Here is a 24,335-nt window from a genome sequence, read left to right as displayed (position 1 = left end):
AAGGTACTGCGTGTGACGCTGTTCGTCCGAAAGCGTGTTAGTCCGCGTTTCTCAGCGCGGTTATTCGGAGAAAGGCTCCGTTCCTATGAAAATTGGACCCAAACTCGTGACTTTAGTCAATGACCTTGAAATGCGGGGGTCAGGGCATATATAAATAAGGGGGGTTGTGCAGACTTCTTTTGTCCAGCGCCTCTGTGGTTCAAAGGTACACGGGGGTACCCAGTGAGCGACACGCCCTGGCAGGTGTTTGTGGGTTCAAATCCGGTTATAATCTCTGATTACAGCTTGGTTCGGACCCATGCACCTTCCAGCATTGGACAAAAGATAGGAGTCACAGCGACAACTTGTTAACCATAGCTACCTATTACCCCCCCCCCCCCCTCCTTTCCACCCTTCCCCTTCATTCCCGAAAAAATCCTTCTTCATTTACTTTCCCTTACCGTCCCTTCATCAATTGTAGAATCATCGTTTCAAAATAAAATATTTATATATGCCTGACCGCATTTCAAGGGTCATGACTAAAGTCACGAGTTTGGTCAATTTTCATAGGAACGGAGCCTTTCTCCGAATAACCGCGCTGAGAAACGCGGACTAACACGCTTTCGGACGAACAGCGTCACACGCAGTACCTTGCAAGTCGTAAGGGCCTGCATAGTGTCGTCGTCCTGAAAGTAAAAAGATGTTAGACTAAAACTTCTCGGTCGGTGGTTTCTACAGTAGGTGTAGGAAGAGGCACATTGTGTGTCTAAAAATAGAACAACCCATGTCGCGCTATGGTTAATAAGGGGGGTTGTGCAGACTTCTTTTGTCCAGCGCCTCTGTGGTTCAAAGGTACACGGGTACCAGTGAGCGACACGCCCTGGCAGGTGTTGTGGGTTCAAATCCGGTTATAATCTCTGATTACAGCTTGGTTCGACCCATGCACCTTCCAGCATTGGACAAAAGATAGGAGTCACAGCGACAACTTGTTAACCATAGCTACCTATTACCCCCCCCCCCCTCCTTTCCACCCTTCCCCTTCATTCCCGAAAAAATCCTTCTTCATTTACTTTCCCTTACCGTCCCTTCATCAATTGTAGAATCATCGTTTCAAAATAAAATATTTATATATGCCTGACCGCATTTCAAGGTCATGACTAAAGTCACGAGTTTGGTCAATTTTCATAGGAACGGAGCCTTTCTCCGAATAACCGCGCTGAGAAACGCGGACTAACACGCTTTCGGACGAACAGCGTCACACGCAGTACCTTGCAAGTCGTAAGGGCCTGCATAGTGTCGTCGTCCTGAAAGTAAAAAGATGTTAGACTAAAACTTCTCGGTCGGTGGTTTCTACAGTAGGTGTAGGAAGAGGCACATTGTGTGTCTAAAAATAGAACAACCCATGTCGCGCTATGGTTAATAAGGGGGGTTGTGCAGACTTCTTTTGTCCAGCGCCTCTGTGGTTCAAAGGTACACGGGTACCAGTGAGCGACACGCCCTGGCAGGTGTTGTGGGTTCAAATCCGGTTATAATCTCTGATTACAGCTTGGTTCGACCCATGCACCTTCCAGCATTGGACAAAAGATAGGAGTCACAGCGACAACTTGTTAACCATAGCTACCTATTACCCCCCCCCCCTCCTTTCCACCCTTCCCCTTCATTCCCGAAAAAATCCTTCTTCATTTACTTTCCCTTACCGTCCCTTCATCAATTGTAGAATCATCGTTTCAAAATAAAATATTTATATATGCCTGACCGCATTTCAAGGTCATGACTAAAGTCACGAGTTTGGTCAATTTTCATAGGAACGGAGCCTTTCTCCGAATAACCGCGCTGAGAAACGCGGACTAACACGCTTTCGGACGAACAGCGTCACACGCAGTACCTTGCAAGTCGTAAGGGCCTGCATAGTGTCGTCGTCCTGAAAGTAAAAAGATGTTAGACTAAAACTTCTCGGTCGGTGGTTTCTACAGTAGGTGTAGGAAGAGGCACATTGTGTGTCTAAAAATAGAACAACCCATGTCGCGCTATGGTTAATAAGGGGGGTTGTGCAGACTTCTTTTGTCCAGCGCCTCTGTGGTTCAAAGGTACACGGGTACCAGTGAGCGACACGCCCTGGCAGGTGTTGTGGGTTCAAATCCGGTTATAATCTCTGATTACAGCTTGGTTCGACCCATGCACCTTCCAGCATTGGACAAAAGATAGGAGTCACAGCGACAACTTGTTAACCATAGCTACCTATTACCCCCCCCCCCCTCCTTTCCACCCTTCCCCTTCATTCCCGAAAAAATCCTTCTTCATTTACTTTCCCTTACCGTCCCTTCATCAATTGTAGAATCATCGTTTCAAAATAAAATATTTATATATGCCTGACCGCATTTCAAGGTCATGACTAAAGTCACGAGTTTGGTCAATTTTCATAGGAACGGAGCCTTTCTCCGAATAACCGCGCTGAGAAACGCGGACTAACACGCTTTCGGACGAACAGCGTCACACGCAGTACCTTGCAAGTCGTAAGGGCCTGCATAGTGTCGTCGTCCTGAAAGTAAAAAGATGTTAGACTAAAACTTCTCGGTCGGTGGTTTCTACAGTAGGTGTAGGAAGAGGCACATTGTGTGTCTAAAAATAGAACAACCCATGTCGCGCTATGGTTAATAAGGGGGGTTGTGCAGACTTCTTTTGTCCAGCGCCTCTGTGGTTCAAAGGTACACGGGTACCAGTGAGCGACACGCCCTGGCAGGTGTTGTGGGTTCAAATCCGGTTATAATCTCTGATTACACCTTGGTTCGACCCATGCACCTTCCAGCATTGGACAAAAGATAGGAGTCACAGCGACAACTTGTTAACCATAGCTACCTATTACCCCCCCCCCCCTCCTTTCCACCCTTCCCCTTCATTCCCGAAAAAATCCTTCTTCATTTACTTTCCCTTACCGTCCCTTCATCAATTGTAGAATCATCGTTTCAAAATAAAATATTTATATATGCCTGACCGCATTTCAAGGTCATGACTAAAGTCACGAGTTTGGTCAATTTTCATAGGAACGGAGCCTTTCTCCGAATAACCGCGCTGAGAAACGCGGACTAACACGCTTTCGGACGAACAGCGTCACACGCAGTACCTTGCAAGTCGTAAGGGCCTGCATAGTGTCGTCGTCCTGAAAGTAAAAAGATGTTAGACTAAAACTTCTCGGTCGGTGGTTTCTACAGTAGGTGTAGGAAGAGGCACATTGTGTGTCTAAAAATAGAACAACCCATGTCGCGCTATGGTTAATAAGGGGGGTTGTGCAGACTTCTTTTGTCCAGCGCCTCTGTGGTTCAAAGGTACACGGGTACCAGTGAGCGACACGCCCTGGCAGGTGTTGTGGGTTCAAATCCGGTTATAATCTCTGATTACAGCTTGGTTCGACCCATGCACCTTCCAGCATTGGACAAAAGATAGGAGTCACAGCGACAACTTGTTAACCATAGCTACCTATTACCCCCCCCCCCCCTCCTTTCCACCCTTCCCCTTCATTCCCGAAAAAATCCTTCTTCATTTACTTTCCCTTACCGTCCCTTCATCAATTGTAGAATCATCGTTTCAAAATAAAATATTTATATATGCCTGACCGCATTTCAAGGTCATGACTAAAGTCACGAGTTTGGTCAATCTAAGTTCAGCAAAAAACATTTCTCGCTCTCATCCATCGGAAGCTTCAACCCTGACATATTGGACTGCGAAAATGCGATATTTGCCGATCACCCAGAAAGCTCTGCTGAATTTGAATAGAGCGTGGCTGTTTGGCGGTGTTGCTCAGCCGCTTTGCATCTTATTATCGTCAATCTTTTTGTGGGGATTATGGTGGCTGCAGGTGGCCGCAATCCATCACGGTCGGGATATCGGGAATTTTGCGGTTACTGCTATTGCTGCTGCTTCGGTTGGCCAACAGAAAGGAAAATTTGACCCATATATTTATGCTGCATTCCAGTTTCCGTACGCATTTGCGCTCACTTATGTACGGGAGACTGGCGGGTAAATAATGTGTCGGAATTAGACGAAAGCAGTTCGGTATGCAGCTGGGGTGATGGCAGTTTGCTTAGTTTAAAGTTGGACAAATAATTGTTTTTCGAAGTTCTGCGGGAGCATATGACGGATAGCTAAAAAGGAATTTGTTGTCTTATAAAAAGACTAATACCAGAGATTAGAAGACCGTCTGTAGACGGTCTTCGCTTTTGGAGCTCCAGAGCCACTTAAGTAGTTTATTTTAAATTGACAATATGAAAAATGTGTTCAGAACAGATTTCTTGACAGTTTGATATTAATATCACAACATTTTGACCATGCATTCAAAAGTTATCATCTATTAAAAACAAAAATTTAGGAAGATTCCGAAAAAAAAATTGCGCGAAGAGCGAATATCTTTACTTTTGAAAAAAAGGACATCTAGAAGAAAATGGTTGACCTCAAAATTTTTGTATGTATAATTTGCATGCTTTATTTCAATTTCGTAATACATCACAATTCAAAAAATATCTGGATATAGACATGGGGAAGTAAAAAGAGAAATTAGACTTTTTCTGACCTGGCGCTGTTCCAGACAATTATTTTTACACGAAAATCAACACTTGAGCTTCTTTTGAAAAAATAGTCATTAGCTTGACTGCATCATTTTACGATGATGCCCGTTAGAGGGTTAAATTTTATTTCTAGTTAGCTATTCACAACGTGTTTCAGAGTTTACTTTCTCTGTATTTTTTACGTCGCACTACGGCTTACCGCAGGGTGTCATTCCATAATTTAGATTCTAGTTACCGTCACGAAAATATGAAAGAATTTTGAACGCTAATAGCTCTGCCAATTATGGATGGATTTTCATGGTTTTTTAAAAAAAGGAGCGCGATAAACCTAATACAATTCGCAGTCCTGAAAGTGAACACTATACTGTATATACTGCAAGAATTTGTTCGGAACTGTCGTCTTGAAAGGAAACAGGGTTGAAGAGAATTTGTGCATGTTACGTGACGCAGCAATTTTCAAAGAGAGGAAAATCAGCGACTGCCCTCCCTATTCGGGAATAGTTTTTGAGTGTTTCATTTACTGCTGTGTGTCAGTTAATTGCTTGCAATTCTTTACATAGTTTCGATGGTATTTCTGTCAAGTTTGCAAATAGTAAAGTAGATTATCGAAAGGGACTAGTAAGATGCAGACATTCCGAGGTTATACTACAAAAGTTCAATTCAATGGACAAAGTAGTCCAAGTCCCCCCTAACAGAAAAAAAAGATGCAGAGGACGTTAGCTAATTGATATTTTAACTGGCTGTCCACATGTTAGTTTTAAGTTGTAAAATAATTAATCTTCAAATCAATCTATCACAATGAATGGTGCTATCAACAATTTCGTGGAAATTGACGAATGCGGATCAGTGTTGTAAGTGATAACCCAGAATAGTTAATAGAATAGAACCCAGAAATAGATTTTTTCGGTTTAATCGGAATTGTAAGCAACAATCTCCTTAAGTAAGCTAACGCCGTCAACTGCATATCAGTTTCAAGCCAGATACTTGAAGTTGACTAGTGCTACAAGTCATGCAAAAACTGCGAAATCATTGCCAATCAGTCAATTCAAGAAAATTCAGTTTTATTTGCAGTTATTACTTGGCGACCTTAAAAAATGCCGATTGATGAATGATATTCAGATTTGGCCTGAAACATTACTTGGAGCTCGGAGGCCTTGATAATTGGTTATGTGCCTTCTGGGACAACATTTTGGCTAATTCACTCAGCAACAAGAAACAAACGAAGGTCTGAATGTCACGCGCGCTATCCGTAGCGCACTTGTTCACTGTTGTAGTGATCCAAACGGAAAACAATGATACCTACCAGATAAAGTTTGTTTCATATAGTATTGGAACAAAAACAATTGCGTGTATTTCAGTTATTTATTATTGAATTCAAGATCTTTTCTTACACAAATGTTGCATTTTCTTCATACTTTAAAGAAAAAATACGAATAAAATTATTCGTCACGGTTTCGAAGAAATTCTCGAACTTTTACTGTAATATGGCTCATTACGCACACTTTCTTCGTCCATCGTTTTGCTATCTTATTCCACCAGGTAGGTCTTCATCTGATTGATGTCTTTGACAACTTTTCCCTTGGCCTTGAGTCTCCTCTTCATGATTGCCCAGTATTTCTCAATAGGGCGGAACTGAAGGTAATTGGGTGGGTTAAGGTCTTTCGGAACAAACTGGACCCATTTCTCTGCATACCATTCTTGAACGACTTTGCTGTAATGATAGCTTACCAAATCTGGCCAAAACATCACGGGATGGTGGGGGGATCGAATGAGCGGCAAAATTCGTTTTTGGGGACATTTCTTTTGGTACAGAAGAAACCCGTCGAACTTGGTTAGCACCCAGTCGTATAGCTTTCGAGCACGGATTTTGGGCACACTATTCTGTTCGGCTGTTTGCTAGCTCGATACGACTTAATTCCTTCCCGGAGTCGAATTCTCTTCACGGTACTATGGGCAGCACCGAATTTTCTGGCCAAATCACGGTCCGACAGATTGGAATTCCTCTTGATGGTCTCCAAAATCTTACCACGCAGTTTCCGGTCGACTCCGATGATTAGCTTGACGCTTGCGAATCGTCGTCAATGTTTCCTTATACCGTTTGATAACGCACCATACGGTATTTCTGGGCTATTTCAGCTGTTTAGCTAGCCTAGATGCAGATCACAATGGACTTTCCAAATGACTGCTCCATTTATTCCCTTCTTTCGGTTTCCATGATGTTTGTTTACAAAATACACTCGTTTTGCGGAATGTCAAAAATACATAGATGAAGCTAACAAAATTTCCGACTCGTAGGCGCCAAGAACTTCCAAATCCGTTCACTAAGAGCGCCACAATATGAGCAAAAGTTTCTACCAATTCTAAATGAAGCAAGCTTTACTCATATACATACATATGCAAGAAATGCAATTTGCATTAGTCTTTGATCTAATGATCTATCTATCTATGCTTGCCTGTAGCCAAAACCAGGTCTCTGACAAGACGACATAAAAGGCTTATCGGTAACTAAAACCATGCCCTTGACAAGACATGCATTCGTAGCAATGTGTTCTATTCTCAGTCACCTCGCTGGTCGACTGCTGGACTGCTGGGCTGCTCGATTGCTCAAACGACGACTAGACCGGTCAACTAGACTGCTCGATTGGAGGATCGACTTTTCTACTTGAGTAAACAGCTGGATTTAACTGCTCGACTGAACTACTCGACTCAACTGCTTAACTTACTACTCGATCCGAATGATCGACTCAACTGGTCGACTAAGTTACTCGATTTAGCTGCTCGACTGGACTGCCCAACTGAACAGCTTGATTTTACTACTCGACCTAACCACTCTACCCTACTGTTACCCCTAATTGCTCGACTAGACTGCTTGACTAAAATGTTCGATTTACCTGCTGGAGTCGATTCAACTGCTCGACTGGACTAGACGATTCAACTGCTCTATTCGATTGCTTAACTGAACTGCTCGATTTAACTGCTCTACTTGATTGCTTGACAAAACTGCTCGAGTGAACTAGTCGAACTAACTGTTTGACTCAACTGCCTTTCGATTCGACTGTTCAAATCGGTTGCTCGACTTACTACTCGACCGGCTGTTCGACTAGTCTACTCGATTTAACTGCTCGACTTGACAGTTTGACTTGATTCAACTGCACGACTGAATTACCCGACTTAACTACTCGATTCAACTGCTCGACTCAACTACTCGATTCAACTGCTCGAGCCGACTACTCGACTGAACTACTCGACTCGACTGCTCGACTTGACTGCTCGACTCAACTGCCCGATTCAACTATTCGAAACGGCTCCACGCCAGGACTACTCGATTTAACGTAAATCTTCGCATGCAGTGATGAAAATAAATTTAATATGAAGCTCAAATAACTAATACAAAGGTCAAACATATTCCCAAACACTGGCAAATGGAATGTTTTCGCAGTTTTCTTGACATACATTTATATTTTCCGGCAGAGCCGGCATAATAATGCGCGAGGCCCTGTGCAGATTAAGCAATAAGATTCTTTATTGTATTCCAGAAGGGCATTGGGTTAACAAACCACTGTGACAGCCTTAATGATCGTTTTTTGGGGCAGGCTATACAAGCGACTGCTACACACAGTTTACGGACTGCTCATACCTATTGAGGAAGTTAAGGTAGATAGCTGTAATCCTGTGACCCAATTTTGTACTCATGGTTAATAAAATCAATGACCTCTTGGGTTATGGGTTCTACGTTCGGAATGGTTGATAAAGTAAGAGCCTCGCAATTGCAAAACAGATGCGCGGAACTTTCAAGTTCAAAGTTACAAGGTGTCGTTGTCATCCGATATTCTTTAAGTGATTAAGAGCGAGACACACCAATTAGAAGTTCCATGATCGTGCGTAGCTCACTGTTTAACTATTGGTCTACAACCCTGTATTTGATTCCACTGAGATGCTTTCTTAACAGCATAATCTAGGTGGGCAGCTAAAGTTAGTTTTTTATCCAGAATTATTACGAGGTGATTGATTTCATTACTGAAGTTCAGTCTGCCACCAATCAGCACAGGATCAATAAGCCCATCTTGTAAACATTATGACATGGTGGTGTTCCTGGCTCCCAGCTCCAATGCGTCAAGCTTTTCTCTGACGATAAGTACTACGTCCTCGGTTTAAGCTTCGCTAGCTTGTCGGCCACCAGTGACCAAAGCAAGGTTGAGAAAGCTCATTGTGGACTTCCTTTCATCGCCGAAAACGTGACCGATGTATCACCCAATAGTGCTGTGATTTCTATGCTTGAAAGCATTGCTTGAATCTAGCTTATTGTAGTTGATGCCGCTTTGAAACGCAGTCGTGAAAATTGAAGCAAAGAAAGCGTTACCTAGAGCGCCTTCAGTATGAAGGAAAGCACAAAGTGCGATTTCTCAATTAACGTCATTACGCAGTGTGGTTACCGTGGATTTCCCGTGTTGATATGTATGTTGATTTTCATGCACCGAAGAGTTCTTTAAAAACTTATTGCGAATATAGGTAGCCGTGATTTGTTTTCTTATTAATTTGAGAGCGTCAGACTTATTGGTCTGAAACCCTTTTGTATAGTTTTCTCTTTATCATCTGCCTAAGATATGCCTTTAGGTATTTATCTGCCAATTCTCTGGGATACGTCCCAAACTGAAACTTGCTCTAAAAATGTTGATAAGCTCGGACATTATAACGCTGTCCATGTTCTGTAAGAAAACGGATAGAATACCACCCAGATCTGTTGATTTCAATGGTTCAAAAGAGCTAAGTGCCCATTTGATTGAAGCCTCCGTGAACAATCGGCGTGCAAGCAGAGCCGAGTCGTTCGGCACATTATGTAACGATACATTCCATAGCAGTGAGACCTAATCGATTTTTTCGTAACACTTTACATTTAAAAAAAAAGTTAAAAGGAAACAATGGAAATCAAGGCAAATATTTATGAACAGCCAGTTGTATTGTAACCAGCCAGCCCAAGCAACAATGAGAGTTTTATTGTACTCTTATGGTGGTTTTAAAAGCCAATTTTGGTCTTAGATGCCATCACAAGAGTGTAATAAAACCCAAATTGTTACTTGAGAGTAATAGTCTACTAGAATTTCAATATTTTTCTCTAGGTATCGCCAAGCGCGTGGCCCCCTGAAACGCGATTCTCCGTTTCACCGCACGGGTTTGTCGGCCAAAACGCCGGCTCTGCTTTCCGGATCGTAAGATTCGGGCTTAACTAGTCTGACATAAAGTAATACTTCATCGAGTAAAACATGTTATCAATGTAACGAGTATTAAACGCCATAGTGCTACGTCATCCTCTTAGGGCCCTTGTACAAACTCTTAGGGCTGTATACTTTGTTGTTGTCATATTTAACCGTTATGTGTGCGACAAAAAAAACACCTTTAGCAGGGCGACAAGGGTACCCGGGTACCCAAAATTGATATTGTTATAACATCAACAATTTTAAACCGATTTCGACGAAATAGGTGTCATTTGAATCGTTTATTTATCTAGTTTTGAATCATTTGGCCATTTGGCCACTAAAAGACATACGGAGCCCGAAAATCCGGAATTCCGACAGAGTGTCCGCTGTGAGGAAGAGAAATGATTGTATTGCAGCAAAATCAGTCATGCGGATATAAAAACTCTAAAGATTCGTACAATGTACTATTTCATATAATGAGATGAATCAGATTGGTCATTCCGGAGTAGGTTCCTGTGAGGTCATGGGTGGCCAGTCTAGGATTGGAGGTAAAACCTAGCAATATGGGTATCAAAGTTCTTGGAATTAGTTCAGTAGGTGATATTTTTTACATTTCGTTGTATTTTGATTGGTTATTCCGAAAATGGTTTCTACGGGGTCACAGATGATACCGCAGGATTCAAGATAATGCTTAGCATTATCAGAACCGTTCAAAACGTAGAACCATCCGTTATACATTTGGTACCAGTTCCGAAATTATTAATCAGTACTAAACTGGCCATATCCGTTCAAAACATCTAAAAGATCCGCTAAACCAATTCTAATATTGGATTAGGCACCCAACTGGCCATCTGTAATCCTACAGGGACCCAATTCTGGAATGGCCAATGCGATCTAAAGTCACCAATTTATATAATAAGATGAAAAAAGGGTCCACAATGTCAAGCTCAAAACTAATAGCTTTACTGAAGGCTGATATTCTTTCAAAACAAGCGGCTTTCCACGTTTTACCGGACGTTGCTCCGGAATTACCGATTCCCGGGAACTACATGTCATTTGATGGCCAAATGCTTTATCTAATCAAAACTAGATAAATGTACGAATCAAATGCCACTGGTTTCAGCCAAATCGGTTCAAGATACCCAAAGTTATGAGCATTGCAAATCATGGGTACCCGGGTACCCTTGTCGCCCTCCTACGTAATAAAAAAATTCAAGTGACTCTCATTGCTAAACCCCTTTATGGATATGCACCAAAAAAACCTCAATTACTTAAGATCAACGAGTTTTACGATGTTGCAAAATTTCAATGACGTATGTTTTAAATTGAATGAGTTATAACTATTTTAAAACTGAAAAGGTACCCGGGTACCCTGTCGCACACATAACGGTTAAGGCTTTATCACAAGAAGTCGCCTAACGTAGTTCTCTGCTAACTGTATGATGGTGTATGAAAATTAACCTTTCTGAAATTAAAGAAAGGAAAAAACTTTTTCCAAATTAAACTCCACCATTAATATTTATTCACAGTGTGTAATAAAGCTTGACCATGTTGCCAGCTTTTCAGTTTTTCGTATGATTGGTAACGCTTTTTATGCACGTATTATTTCAAAAATGCCTAAAATATTTCAATTGTTTGAGCGTAGCATTGCGAAATGTTTTCTAGCTCGCTGAAAGGATGTAAGTCGTGATTCAAAAAGACGGATCCAAATAGAGCTTACTATGGATTGCGAATCCCGCTAAATTCCCATAGAGGGCAAGTTCGTACCAAATTTGCACTCTATAAGACGTCTTTTCATTCGAACGTACTCTTCAGCCAGGAAGCGTAGACGTTGAAGGAGAGTGACCGATGTGACCGTGTTTTGGAGTGTAAGATTCCGCGACCAATTCTTGGCAGCAAATTAAAAAAATCAGAGGGATTGTGTACAAGACACGACCGCATATATAAGTGACGCAGGACTACGTAAGTCTTTTTGTAGTGATAGTAGCATGTATTCATGCTTGTAATCATTCGATTCTTCATGTATACATGCTATATGCAACATATAAACATGCTACATGCGTTGTATGTAACAATTATCAAAGTAGTAACATTGCATACGTTCAATTCTCAAAAGATTGTGCATTTGAAAACCACTTAACAAAATCAAGAACACAAACTATTGCTTTCCTGCTACCTTACTGAAATTAAAGATTGTTTTTATTACCCATGGTTCCCCTCGTTGAAAAGATTTTAGCAATTCAATCCTATTTTATCAACAGCACACCTTTTCACTACACTTCTAATCTCTCGCACTTCTATGTCTCGCAGTAAATAATTTGCAATCTGTTGAGACGTCGAGCTTGTGTCATTTTTTCTGGCATACTTCCCTAACACAGACATCAAATTGGACTAGGTTTAATCGCGTTCGTAAGAAATCTGTTGGCACAAGGGAGCTTTAACACTCTTTCTGGCGTACTTCCCAAGCAAGGACATCAAAATGGTCTAGGTTTAACCGCGGTGATAAGAAATCTTGTTGAAGTGAGGAGACTTCGTCACTTATTTTGGCTTACTTCCCAAGCACAGATGTCAAATTGGTATAGGTTTAGATCATCGTAAAGAATCTTCCAACCAATCATGAAGCGAGAATTCTGGTAAAACATAGGTTCATTATTTTCAATTTTTCAATAATTCAACATCAAGAATCCATACTTTTCTTCATTTGGGTCAATTCCTAGAAGATTTTCCGATCGATTGGTGTTAGAATATTGAAAATCGATCGGAAAACCGCTGAGCTATTAGCGCTCAAAACCTTTCATTTTTCGTGACGCTCGCATTTTTCGATTTTTTGGAATGACACCTTATCTCAAAACTTGCCGTAAGACGTAGTCCTACGTCAAAAAAGTATGGCGTAAACACATTGATACACCAGGTATATGTGAAGATGCAGATATTGCGAAGCGATTTGAACTTCTTCTCGTTTCCAACCGTTTTTTGATTCTACCTTTGTCGGTCAAAACAACACGGAACAATCGTGTTGCTTCAGGAAAACAACATACGTAAATTTCCTGGTTGATAGTCCCGGCATAGGTACAGATAGCCAAAGCAGATAATTCTTTGCACACTTGGACAGTATCATATGCTTGAAATGCCTGTCGCCCAGGGATGCCACATATAATTCTGTGTTTTTCGTTGGAAAAATCTGACAATCTGTACGGCGAGGAAAAATATCTGTGCAAAAATTTGTCCAATGCAAAACAATGAGAGTGAAAGAGATAGAGAGTCATTTTGCTGACTATTTCCGTCTCTCATGTAAAAGCTCAAAAATCTGTTTAATCTGTGTAATTTGGCGAAAATCTGTATTCTATGCATACAGATTCTGTACAGGCGATTTCTTTCAAATATCTGTTAAACACAGAATAATCTGTGCATGTGGCAACCCTGCTGTCGCCATACCCTATAGAATTACGAACTTCCTATCTCGGGCATCTCGAACAGAGAGGTTGGGGTTTCGCTCGAAAGCTCTGGCTACTCCTTTTATCATCACTGCAGTTTTCAATTTATCCCTGATTTAGGTTTTATGCCTATCGACAAACGTTCCCTAAAATTTTTTACTCCATTAGTCACGGTTAATTGGGCCACTTTGACTCGTCATGCGAATAGTTTGGGCTTTCGTTATACGCAAGTAAAAGCAAGGTGACGCGATGCTACTCTTGGTAGGACACCATTTTGATAACTGAAGAGCAAATTTTAAAATTCCACGCTCATACCAAGAAAATGAAGGCTGTTCTTGAACGATGAAAAGAAAAGCACCACGTTTTAATCTAGCAAATTTTGATCATAGTCTCCTTCATTGGATTCTGTAACTGGATCCATTCAGGTATATTACAGTTGTCGATAATCGCAAAATAATTGGTCGAACTGTCGGCCAACAAGTTGTACTTCAAGCGATATTATGTAATCTACAGTTACAGTCTACCCATTTAGGACCCGGCGGGCTGCAGTGCAGTATGACCATGAAATAAAAACTTCGCTTCACAAAAAGCACTGACGGAGTTGAAAAGCTCTGAATTGCATAATGAAACGAGGATTTCATCTCATCAACAGATAGAATCAGCAACAAAACAAAGCCACCACGAATGGCCGATCTGTTGTGCCGATGAGATGGCAAAATTATTGTTTTTTTTTTGCTATTGCAGATGTGTCACACTGAACAAACTGGATTTGAACTGGTTTTGGGCTAGGAGTGCTCACACACCGGCTGCTGAATTCTAGCAGACAATATGGCGCGCTACGTTTATTTGCGTATTTATTCGCTCTATCGTTGCAAGGTAGATCAACCTTGACTTTTTACGGAGTGACCTCACCAACAACGGCAGCGAGCAGAAGCGAGTTAATCCGTTTGTGGGACTTTAGAAACGATCACTTTTACGACTGAAAATGGAGCTGTTGCACATCTTCCTTTGGCCGGGGGTCTCTCGCTTCAAACCGCGATGATGCGGTGGTTTTCTACTTTTAGAGAAGCGGTTTTTATTTTCTAGTTTTGATAGAATATGAATCCCGTCAGTCGCTTGAAGCTTTGCAAAAAAAAACCTTTCACTCTCGCTCGGACGAGCAAAACGGGTTTCCGCGTCGTGTGTCGTTCCGCGAAATTCACATAAATCCCACGGCCGTTGGCTTGGATCATGCAACGCCGCGCCATGTGCTGCAATCGCAATCGTTTTTAACCTTTCGATAAATCACTTTTCTTCGCTGCAGCAGCGCTCAAATGGACAGAAGCGATCGTATTTTACCGCAGATCTGCCGGCTACGGGCGAGCTACACGTTTTTCGTGTTTTAGTAAATGTTTTCCTTCAAAACAATCTGTACCGACGCAAGTAGTGGTCATAAAAAGGCTTTTTGATTTGCTTTTTAATTGACGAATTCATGACAAGAAAAAAAATTGAAGGTTGAAACGGTATAAGGAGTTTGTATACAGTTCCAGATCTTATCAATTAATTTGTAACTGCAATTAATTACAACCGAAGTGAAACCAGCGTGCACTAAACAATCAAACTTCATCCCTACTGCGTCGCAGGAAAGAAGTATTTGCACCCGGTCAGACTGGTTTTGCGCTTCAACCGCTTTGGCGTTGTGAAGATTTTTATTTTTCACGCTCATAGGAGGCAATAGTCGCCATTGGCAGCCGATGGGTCGCCTGATGCTAGAACTGGTTTTTGCAATGAATAGTGCCATGCTACAGGAACCAAGAGTTGCAGATTACCGCTTGAACACTACAAGATTCACTTGTTGCCGAACAAGTTGGTTCAGTTTCGGTTAGAGAGGCCATATCTTCGGAAACCCCTGGTCGTTCCGGGTTTGTGTAAACAATCCTAACAGATCGTGGAATGTTTGCAGCCTTTGAACTCAGGCCAAGTTAGTATCTCAAAACTAGCTGTTGTTTCTTCTCTTCAATTGAAGTTCTAAGTTGCTATGAGAATCTATTTGGATTTTGGACCAGATCTTTTTATGAACTTGATTATGGCTTTAGCTTGACCAGTTAGCTACTGTGATTTCTTTCAATTCAGATCGGCATTCTTTGAGAACTTGTGCTGTATTATAGCGAATTTATCGACCCCTCGGCATGCCACCATTTTCTGAGACTGAAATCTAAGACGTTAAAAGTATTGGGCGGGAAATGAGATTTAAAAAACATTAGAATAACATTTTCACCTATTGGTTAGTTTTTTTTTCAAGTATGACAGAAAAAAGATCTACCGTTGTAAATTTTTTTCTTTGGTAGTTCACGTTGGTGAACCCCCCGATATTGACATTTCATTGTTTTTGTTTGTCTCAAATATTCTACGCCCTTGCGAGCGGCCTTCCGGCAGTTAACCGGAACATTCACCATGGCGGACGAAAACATGTGTGTAGACATGTTTTTGAGTTCTTTCTTCGTTTGATTTATCAATTTCTCCTCAGTTTTCGTGACAAAATTGTTGGAGTAGAACTTACGTTTCAGGTTTGCCCAGAAATTCACGATGGGACGCAGCTGGAGAACGTTAGGCATGTTCGCCGACTTCGATACTCATCCGCTCCATCTCCTCCAACGATCGCTCCGAGTAGTGGGCCGACGCCAGATCCGGCCAGAACACCGCGTCTTCGCCCTTATGATATTTCTTGATGAACGACGCAGGCACTTCGTACTATAAACTTCCCCGTTCACGGCCAGTCCAGAGCGAAAAAAAAGCGGCTTTGACATTCCTTTCTCGTTGATTGTCAGCCACAGCAGAACCTTCTCAAGACCTTCAAGACCTTCTTGGGGAACTTGGTGTGTGGAATGAACTTCACCTCGAAGTTCACTTCCTACGTGAGGAAAGTAAAATTCGAAGTGCCTTGCCAGTCGTTGCCATCCTGGATGTAATAACTCTCGTTGTCCATCACCACCGTCACGTCGCGATTCGCCGGGAAAATCGTTTTGACCATCTTATTCAGTCGCTGCCGCTGCGTCATTGCCTACAGCTCCGAGACCAGTGGACGGGACTGCCGCGTCCTGACATGTATGTCCATGTTCACCAGGTGCTTTTTTACTGTTTGGCCGGTTGCACTGACCTCCCGGCCAAGCGCACGCGGCCGTGTAGCCACTTTTCCCTCGGTCTTCCTCTTCAGCATCCTTTGGAGCTCCTTATCGCTCAGGGTCATCTACCGTCCGGAACCGGGCTTTCTTTCGATGCTCTGATTGTTGTCCAATAGTGCCAAGATATTGTAGATGCCGGAACGGGCGTATCTGGCGTCCACAAAGTGCCAAACAATGTCCGTTTTCGACGCGGCGATGTACCGTTCCTTGAACGCGCACACTTCTGAACGGATTTGCTTCACTGTTTTCGTCATCACGGTTAGAGTTCGACTGATAGAGCTGTAGATTTTTTTTTGCAAGCAAATTTTCAAGCACTTTTCGATATCCTAGAGGGCCATGGCTGTTCATTTTGGTACCGACTTTTTTTCGCTGGATTATGTTGGTAACTCGAAGAAGTTCGTGGCTGGTGGATCTTTTTTTGCGGAACCCAAACTTTTCCTCCAGGAAGATACCATTCTCTTTAGCGAACGAAGGATCCGATTTTGGATTGACTTCTGAAACAGCTTGCAGAGGGTAAAGCGTAAGCTGATGGGTCGATAGCTCTTGGGAACAGTAGGATCTTTGCCCGGTTTCAGCACTGAAGGGAAATAACAAAGCTCCCAGCATCTGTTGAACAGGTTTGCTACAAGATTAAATAAACCGTAGCTCAAGTGCTTAAGCTCGATGTGGAATCGAAACCGGGAACCATCATGTCTTTAGACACGTTGTCTTTAGAACCCCGCGAACCTTCTTGGCAACTCGAAATACTCACTCCGGGCTGGGTTGACAATATTCTGTTCCAAATTGTGAGACATGGAAAACTGCTGACTTAGCGCGTCCACTTTTTCAGCTGAAGTGATCAGTAAAATTGCATTGCCTGAGCCCTCAGACGAGGCAAGAGGAGGGATAAGCTTTGATCATGGTCCAGAATGGTTCTGAATGCGGTGGAATTTGTTGAAGATTCTATTGAAATTTCTCGTTTCTTAGTTCTAGAATTCGCTCCAGGATAACCCTAAAAAGACGGGTTGTCATACATTTTTTCTGCCGGTCACCAGCATGCTGGTATCGGGGCCAGTATACATTGCACAACCTCTTCAGATGCTAGTGTTGTTGAACTGAGACCGCACTTGCCCGGGCAACGGCAATCGCCCGTTGGAGGGATTCTGGCACCTGGTCGATCACATCCAGTGTATCCAGAGGCTGTTCGAAACAGTGTTGCCCGGGCCACACTCGTGTGGTCTAATTTTCTCACACACGCGTATTCATTCTAACGAACACGCCGGCATCCCTTTAAAACTCCAGCTCTTATTTTTTCATGCACTGCAATGAGTTTTTGCGACTGTGTGTTTAGCTAACAGCTACAGTCGTCGCTCGGCGTTCGTCGTTGCGGTCCGATCTGCTGTTACCGATTACTCACGACGGCTCGCACTCCCGCCCGTGAGTAGAATCGAGGGCGAAGATGATGAAGAAGAAAAAAAAGTAATGCAAAATTTGTATCCAAGTGCGCCACGAGCAATTGATTCCCCACGAGTTTTTTGAGTCGAGAATAAGCTATGCAGGAAGACGATGTGAGTATGTGCGTGCGTGAGTGTGTGGGTAGCAGAATGTCTACACATAGCACCGGCGGTTGTTTCTTTTATGCTTGCGTGTGCGGCGTAAGCGTTGAATGCTATATTTCGCATACTCTTTCACGTGTGAGTGGACATGGTTGACATCTCGCTCGATTTATTGGTTCGAAATCGATGTTGGTGTCGATACGACAATACGATACGCCAACTTCGATTTCGAACAGCCTTTGGATACCACCGGATCGGCAGAGGTGTGGCGGACTCAACCGTTCGCCGTGATCTACAACCTGCACTCAATCAGCATCTTCGTAACCAACCATACACACAGCAATTCCTGATCATCTCCGATGGACCATGTACCCGATAATGACGATCATCGGTCGATCTATCCCACACCGATACAGCACCCGATGATGATGAACATCGGCTAATTTAGTCTCCTATATAATCAACCGATCCAGTTACATAAATTGTTTATCTGTAAATAAAGTTTAATTCTTAGCCAACCATCGTCTGATGTTATGCTTTAGTATTGGGAGATTTATTGCCATACGAAACAAGGCCCAAAATCGTCCAAAGAGAAACAAGCATCAGTATCACAGGGAGTTCATCGAAAACCGCTGGTACTGCGAAGATCGTAATAAAGTGGTTCCGAATAGAGTGGATTTCCGATCTGGACATTCTACTAGGTCTGTTCGGCGCTAAGATGTGGTAGTGGCCAACCTCAAAATCTTCCGCCTAAATGGTCCCATTCTGATCTGTCCTTCGGTTGCTCCACACTTCATGCCTAGCGTTGAGGTCATCAGTAATGGTGTTCTTCTTCCGCGCGCCACCGAGTTTGTTCGCTTAAATCGGATCGTAAATAAACGGCAGTATCGTCTCGGGCCCTGATTTGTTTGGGACAGTCGAAAACTATTATGTTGATTGAACCATTGACCCCTATGGCCTCGAGAATTTTCACTTTTCAGGTAGTAGACGATAGGCGAGGTTTTACGTTGCGCCTCACAGCAACAACTACACCCCTGCACTTGTTCGATCGAGTCACAAAAGTCGAAAAGCGAACAGGTTGGTGGTGAGTTTTTGTGATGACGGCGATGTCGATCTTCTTCACGTTGAGAAAGTCGAGCAGTTGAATATGTTTGCTCCTTAGAAAGCAGGCGTTCTTCATGGTCCATATTTGCTGACGGTGGAGATTAAAGTTTGGTGCTGCTCAGTTAACGTTTTACAGGGTGTTCAAAAAGTTCGAATGCACTTCAAAAATGTGTTTAAAAAATGAAAATACAAGATATTCTTTTCTGAGTCAATTTTTATTGGAGCAGTGTTTATTGAAAATCTTTACGACATATTTGGTGGAAGCACCCCCCTTTGTGCTTTATGACGAGCTGGAGACGTTTCTCAAAAGAATCACACGTGGCACGCACCTGGTCCATGGGCATCTCGTCCCAGATCTTGGAAATGAGCTTCTTAAATTGGTCCATAGTGCTCACTTTATGTTCGCTCTGCTTGGTCAACATGGGCGACCATGCATAAAAGTCCAGGGGATGAAGATCCGGAGAGCTGGGAGGCCACAATGTCTTATCGAAAAAATCCGTCAAATTCTCCCGACACCGCGCTTGGACGATATTCGCCGTGTGGGCCGGTGCACCGTCCTGTTGAAAGACGTAATCATCTTTCCCGTGAAGATCATGAAGTGCCGGGGCCACAACCTTCTCCAGGACCTCGGTCTTATAGTACGGTTATATAGTACGTTGATTTTCACGTTTTTCTCGATAAACACCAGTGGAAGCTTCCCACGCTTGGATACGGCCCCCCAAACCATCACCAACGCGGAGCTCTGGAACCGCGAGATGTTAATGTAGGACGGGGGGATGCTGGCCAACGTCCGCCCACACCCTATTATTTTGGACATTGTGCGGCTGTTGCAAGATGAAGAGTTTCTCATCAGAAAACACGAACTCCTGACCAGCGTGCCGCGAAAGTATTAGTTTTGGTCTGGCAGCCTCTTCTTCTTTGTAGCCTCTGTTATCTCGTGAACCTTGCATTTCTTGTACGGCTTGCAGCCCAGGTCCTTCGCCATGATGGTGTGGGCAGTCCCGATCGACACATCCAGGTCAACAGCAGTCTTCCGCATCCAGTGGTTCATTTTTCGACGAACCCGCTCCGTCGCCACTTTGATGGCTGCTGGCGGCCTCGCCGAACGCGGCTACCCGGATCTGGCACGGTCCTTGACCGAACCCGTCTCCCGGTACCGACGGATGCTGTTACAGATGAATTTCCACTTCACCCCGTGGGATTTCAACCGCCGAAATATATCGCCGGGTCGCTCACCTCTCGCAAATAACTTTACTACGACGTTGCGGCACTCCTTCATCGCACGTGGTAAACAAATAACAAATACCATCAAGTCGACACCTTACGCGTCGGTTAGCCTCTATATAAGGCAAAAGCTGACACCAATACCAATACACAGAATGCACATGATGCGCACTTACACACGATGAAATGTTGTATTCGAACTTATTGAACACCCTGTACAAGAACGCTTAATGGCGATTGCTTCCGACATGATATGAATGAGTTCTTCCGCCGTAAGAGGGACACCGGCGGGCGTACCGGAGGCGAATCCAGCATACGACAGACCAGATGCGGAGGTAAAACCTAGATCTGGTAGGATAGCTGCAGAAGCGAGGTGATGCTCGGTTGAACGGCACTTGGAGGCCGTTCAATAAGCTGTGGAATTCGTAGCGGCGATTAGTTGCTAGGTGAGAGGGAGCCGATGCAGGTTTGGGTCCTGCCGACGAGGCTGAAGAGTGGGATACTCGATATCAGTGATGACCAGAAGTCGGCGAACTGTGCCCTTGCGGCCAGCCTGGTTGTTTGCTGATATTTGTTGTCGAATCCGTTTGAACTCCGATCGCTTAGGGCAGCTTCACTGGGTCACAACACGATGCTGCGCGCGGTAGGGCTCCCACTGTATGATTATTCGGAACTAGTCTCGAAAAGGATGTTACATAGAGCACCGATGATGGTGGTGCCCTTTACGAAGTGGATCAGTCGCAACTGATCCCGAGAGTTGTTCTTGGCTTTAGACCGACAATTCATCGAGTAGATACCCTGCGGTTTTACCCTACTAACACAGTTGTTACAAGCAGTTGGGGCAGCCGACTCATGACTGATTTCAGTCATAAATATGGAGGAAATGCAAGGATTGTGCAGCTTGGGTAGTCCAATTCTCTCCAGTTCAATTTGTATGTTTGCAACCCCGATTAGCGGCAGACCACGTAGAGCCACGTAGAACCACGTGAAAATATATTCACTGTGTTCAGATTGGCTAGAAAAATGCAGTGAATACATTTCTATAAACAGAACTCCGCTTTTGGGCCCAAAAACTCCGACGAAATGTTGATGACTGCTAGTTTCCCGTTAAAAGGAAAATAAATGCCACTAGTTCCACTTAAAATAAAGTTAGTGTATGAGATGAGAATGTCTTGTCAGCGGCAACGTGCGGCAGTATATGGGATAGGGTAAATGGATGGAGAACGGTAAAGTTGGATGAGCGCAACAAAACTTGATGTTAGACTACAAGATATCAGACGGTCTAGGGGTGTAATTTCTTAAACTAACACATTCCACCGTGAGTTCGACTCTCACCTTTGCTTAACAAATATTTTTAGGCTGGGATCAAAATTTTTAGTTCATCCAATTTTTCATTTTTCACATGAACCATTTACTTTTCCCGAAAAAGAAAAGTTAAGTGACGTGTAGTCGATTAAAAGAAAGAAAATATAACATGTTACTGCATCGTTAAGCAATTGTAATTTGCATAGTAAATAGCATTGCATACTTATCAGGTTATTAATATGACATTATTTTCATAAAAGCGCACGCACTGAATTCTCTCAGACTATAATTTTTGTATAATTGATAACATCATACGTCAGCCAATCCATTGCTAGCAGCAGGTGTTTTTAGAACAACCAATGCAGTCTCCCGGTATAGCTAGCGATATTTTCCCTGCAACTATGTGTACTTATTTGCCAATTTGCGATCAATTTAAATTCACTTTATTCAATTAGCGCAATCCAACCAAGCAGTTAACGAGAGACTCTCGCCCAATCAATCACTGGCCGCAATCAAAACCGATTAACGGTTCGATTAGGCAACCTGGCTGCTGGCCGCTTGGCCACTTCCTTCGTTTGTTCGTTGCATTGTTTTGTTTTCCTTTTCTCTATCTCGTTCTGCGTAAAATCAATTCGGAACGTTCGACTGGACGACCCCCGATGATGGAGGCTTTCCGAAATGGATTTATCGTGTTTCTTGGGCAGTTTCTCACGATTCTTCGGCCTGCCTATCTGCCTGTCTGGTGATTGACTCTATCTTCAGCGTTTGCTTTTCCGCTAGAGTGGGCGCCACCGGAAAAAAAGGAAAATAAAAGTCTGATAGGAAACGAGGGGCTGTTCGTTGGTTGGTTGGTTGCTTCACCGAGCTAGCGAAAGTCGACGAGTCTGTCATCGAATCAACTAGCTTCTCTAATTGACTTGGGAACTTGTCTGTTCGGTTTGCTCCTTCGATCGCCGTAGGACTGGTTGTCATCTGCTTCGTTTGCCGCACCATAATAATCAGCCTATACGCGAGCTATGAAATGAAAGGGAAGTCGCGCTCCAGTGGCTGGGCCCCCATACGAAACTGACAGTTGAACGCGCTTTGTTTACAGTCGGCCTAAGCTGACATTATTCCAACCGGAGAGTCGTTAACCCGATTATTTTATTAGCATGTTTACTGTGCGAGTTTCTGCCGTTCGTATAGCGCCACATATGTGAGAGTAGCACGGAAAAGTGAAAACCAAATCTGGTTCGGGCGTAAATTAATTCGCTTTTTTCGACAATAACTACTACCGGAACGGAACGGAAGGCTTCATTTCGGTGGAGCGAGCAGGCTGTTGTGCTTTCGAAATCGACAGTTGTATGAATGTTCTGCCCGAAATACCCAAGTGAGGCGGTTTTCACTTTCTTCCGTGCCGCCCAATGCTTTTCGAATGCTGGTTTGCGTGTTAATGGTTTGTAATTTTGGTTCATTACAGGCAGCCTCATCTCCGTTGCTGACGCCCTGCAGGGTTACTATGGAACCAAGATAGGAGATCTAACTCAGTTGCATCACGGTGTATCTGGATCGGTTTATGCGGTCGATGCCCGAACATTGTTTTTGAAGAATTTCAACTACGATGGCGAAGGTCCGGGTAAGTGTGTTTGATCCATCTAAAGAAAGCAAAGCTGGGATTCTATCGTAAACGTTTAACTGTAGCGGCCTACTTCTATGTGGGCAACACCCGGGCACCGAGCAACAAAGGAGCCCACCGACTTCGAGACGAGCGAGGACGTTCCGGCATCCTGAGAAAGTATCGAAATGAGGACATCACACTATCGCTTCCCGAGGGGAAAACATTGCGGGATATCCGATGGTTCTCGATTTGGTGCGATGACTTTAGTGTCAACTTTGGCGACGTGGTGATTCGAAACGATTTGGATTTTCCAAGGCCAACCAAAATAGGGCAACTAGAAGGGGTTCATGATGTGGGTTCGGATAATATTGTCATTGTGGATGCTCAAACGCTGCTGATTCCGAACTTCAATTACGATGGGGAAGCACCAGGTAAGAATTTTGTAGTAGGACGTAGCCGTCATTTAAGGTACGAAATGTCGTCCATCAATTCGTAGATGCTAAATTTTGGGTTGGCCGCGGACCGAAACCTAGTCCACAGGGAATTCGTATTCCGGACGAAAACGGTAAGGAAACACCATTGCGTCGGTATGACAAAAAGACCATCGTCCTAACCTTGCCCGGAGATTTGACCGTGTTCGACATTGGCCATTTTGGCGTTTGGTGTGAAGCATTCACCGTTGACTTCGGACACGTGCGCATTCCGGATCAAATCAACGTACCTCCGTCGCTGAAGATGCTGGGCATCAGCCCCCAGGTAACTAAGAATAAACGCCGTACACCGGCCAATAATCAAAATAATCGCAACCAGGGCATTCTGGATTATGTCGGGTCGTTTTTCAACTAATTTCAGCGGGCATCTTCCGACCGCTTTTGAACTTTCCTGATTCACTGGAATCGGCCGGTTGTTGCTTTGGAAGCTTTCCGTTTCCTTCATTCAACGAATGAAAATCGGCTTGCAGAGATTGATTGATTGCCCCTGGCGTGCCAGTTTTCCATTCGGTTTTCAATTCCCACAGAGTGCGCTCTCTACCAACGCTCAGTGAATTTATCTCGTTTATTGCATCATTAATCAACTAAATAAATTACAACTAGTATTAATCACATTACTTGCTATTAGCTATTAATGGAGACGCACATGTACTTGTGAGGATCACAGAACAAAAGTAGCAAACAACGAAATATCTTAACATTTCCACTCAGAGTTCATATAACCAGCAAAAAAAAGATTAACTGTACATAG

The 24,335-nt window shown here is 43.4% G+C and overlaps 1 protein-coding gene across 1 annotated transcript in view; it reads left to right on the top strand.

Moving 5' to 3' along the window:
- Positions 1-24,335, top strand: part of LOC128739812 (protein Skeletor, isoforms B/C-like) — a 43,241-nt gene that overhangs the window by 5,754 nt on the left and 13,152 nt on the right. Inside the window, exons 2-4 of the mRNA XM_053835317.1 lie at positions 22,956-23,111; positions 23,177-23,524; positions 23,590-23,849. Coding sequence (XP_053691292.1) covers positions 22,956-23,111; positions 23,177-23,524; positions 23,590-23,849 — 764 coding nt within the window. The remainder of the gene's footprint in view (positions 1-22,955; positions 23,112-23,176; positions 23,525-23,589; positions 23,850-24,335) is intronic.

This window comes from Sabethes cyaneus, chromosome 1, assembly GCF_943734655.1.
Source record: "Sabethes cyaneus chromosome 1, idSabCyanKW18_F2, whole genome shotgun sequence".
Lineage (NCBI taxonomy): Eukaryota > Metazoa > Arthropoda > Insecta > Diptera > Culicidae > Sabethes > Sabethes cyaneus.
Note: the sequence above shows the minus strand (reverse complement) of the source record. Positions and strands in the feature narration are given on the sequence as shown.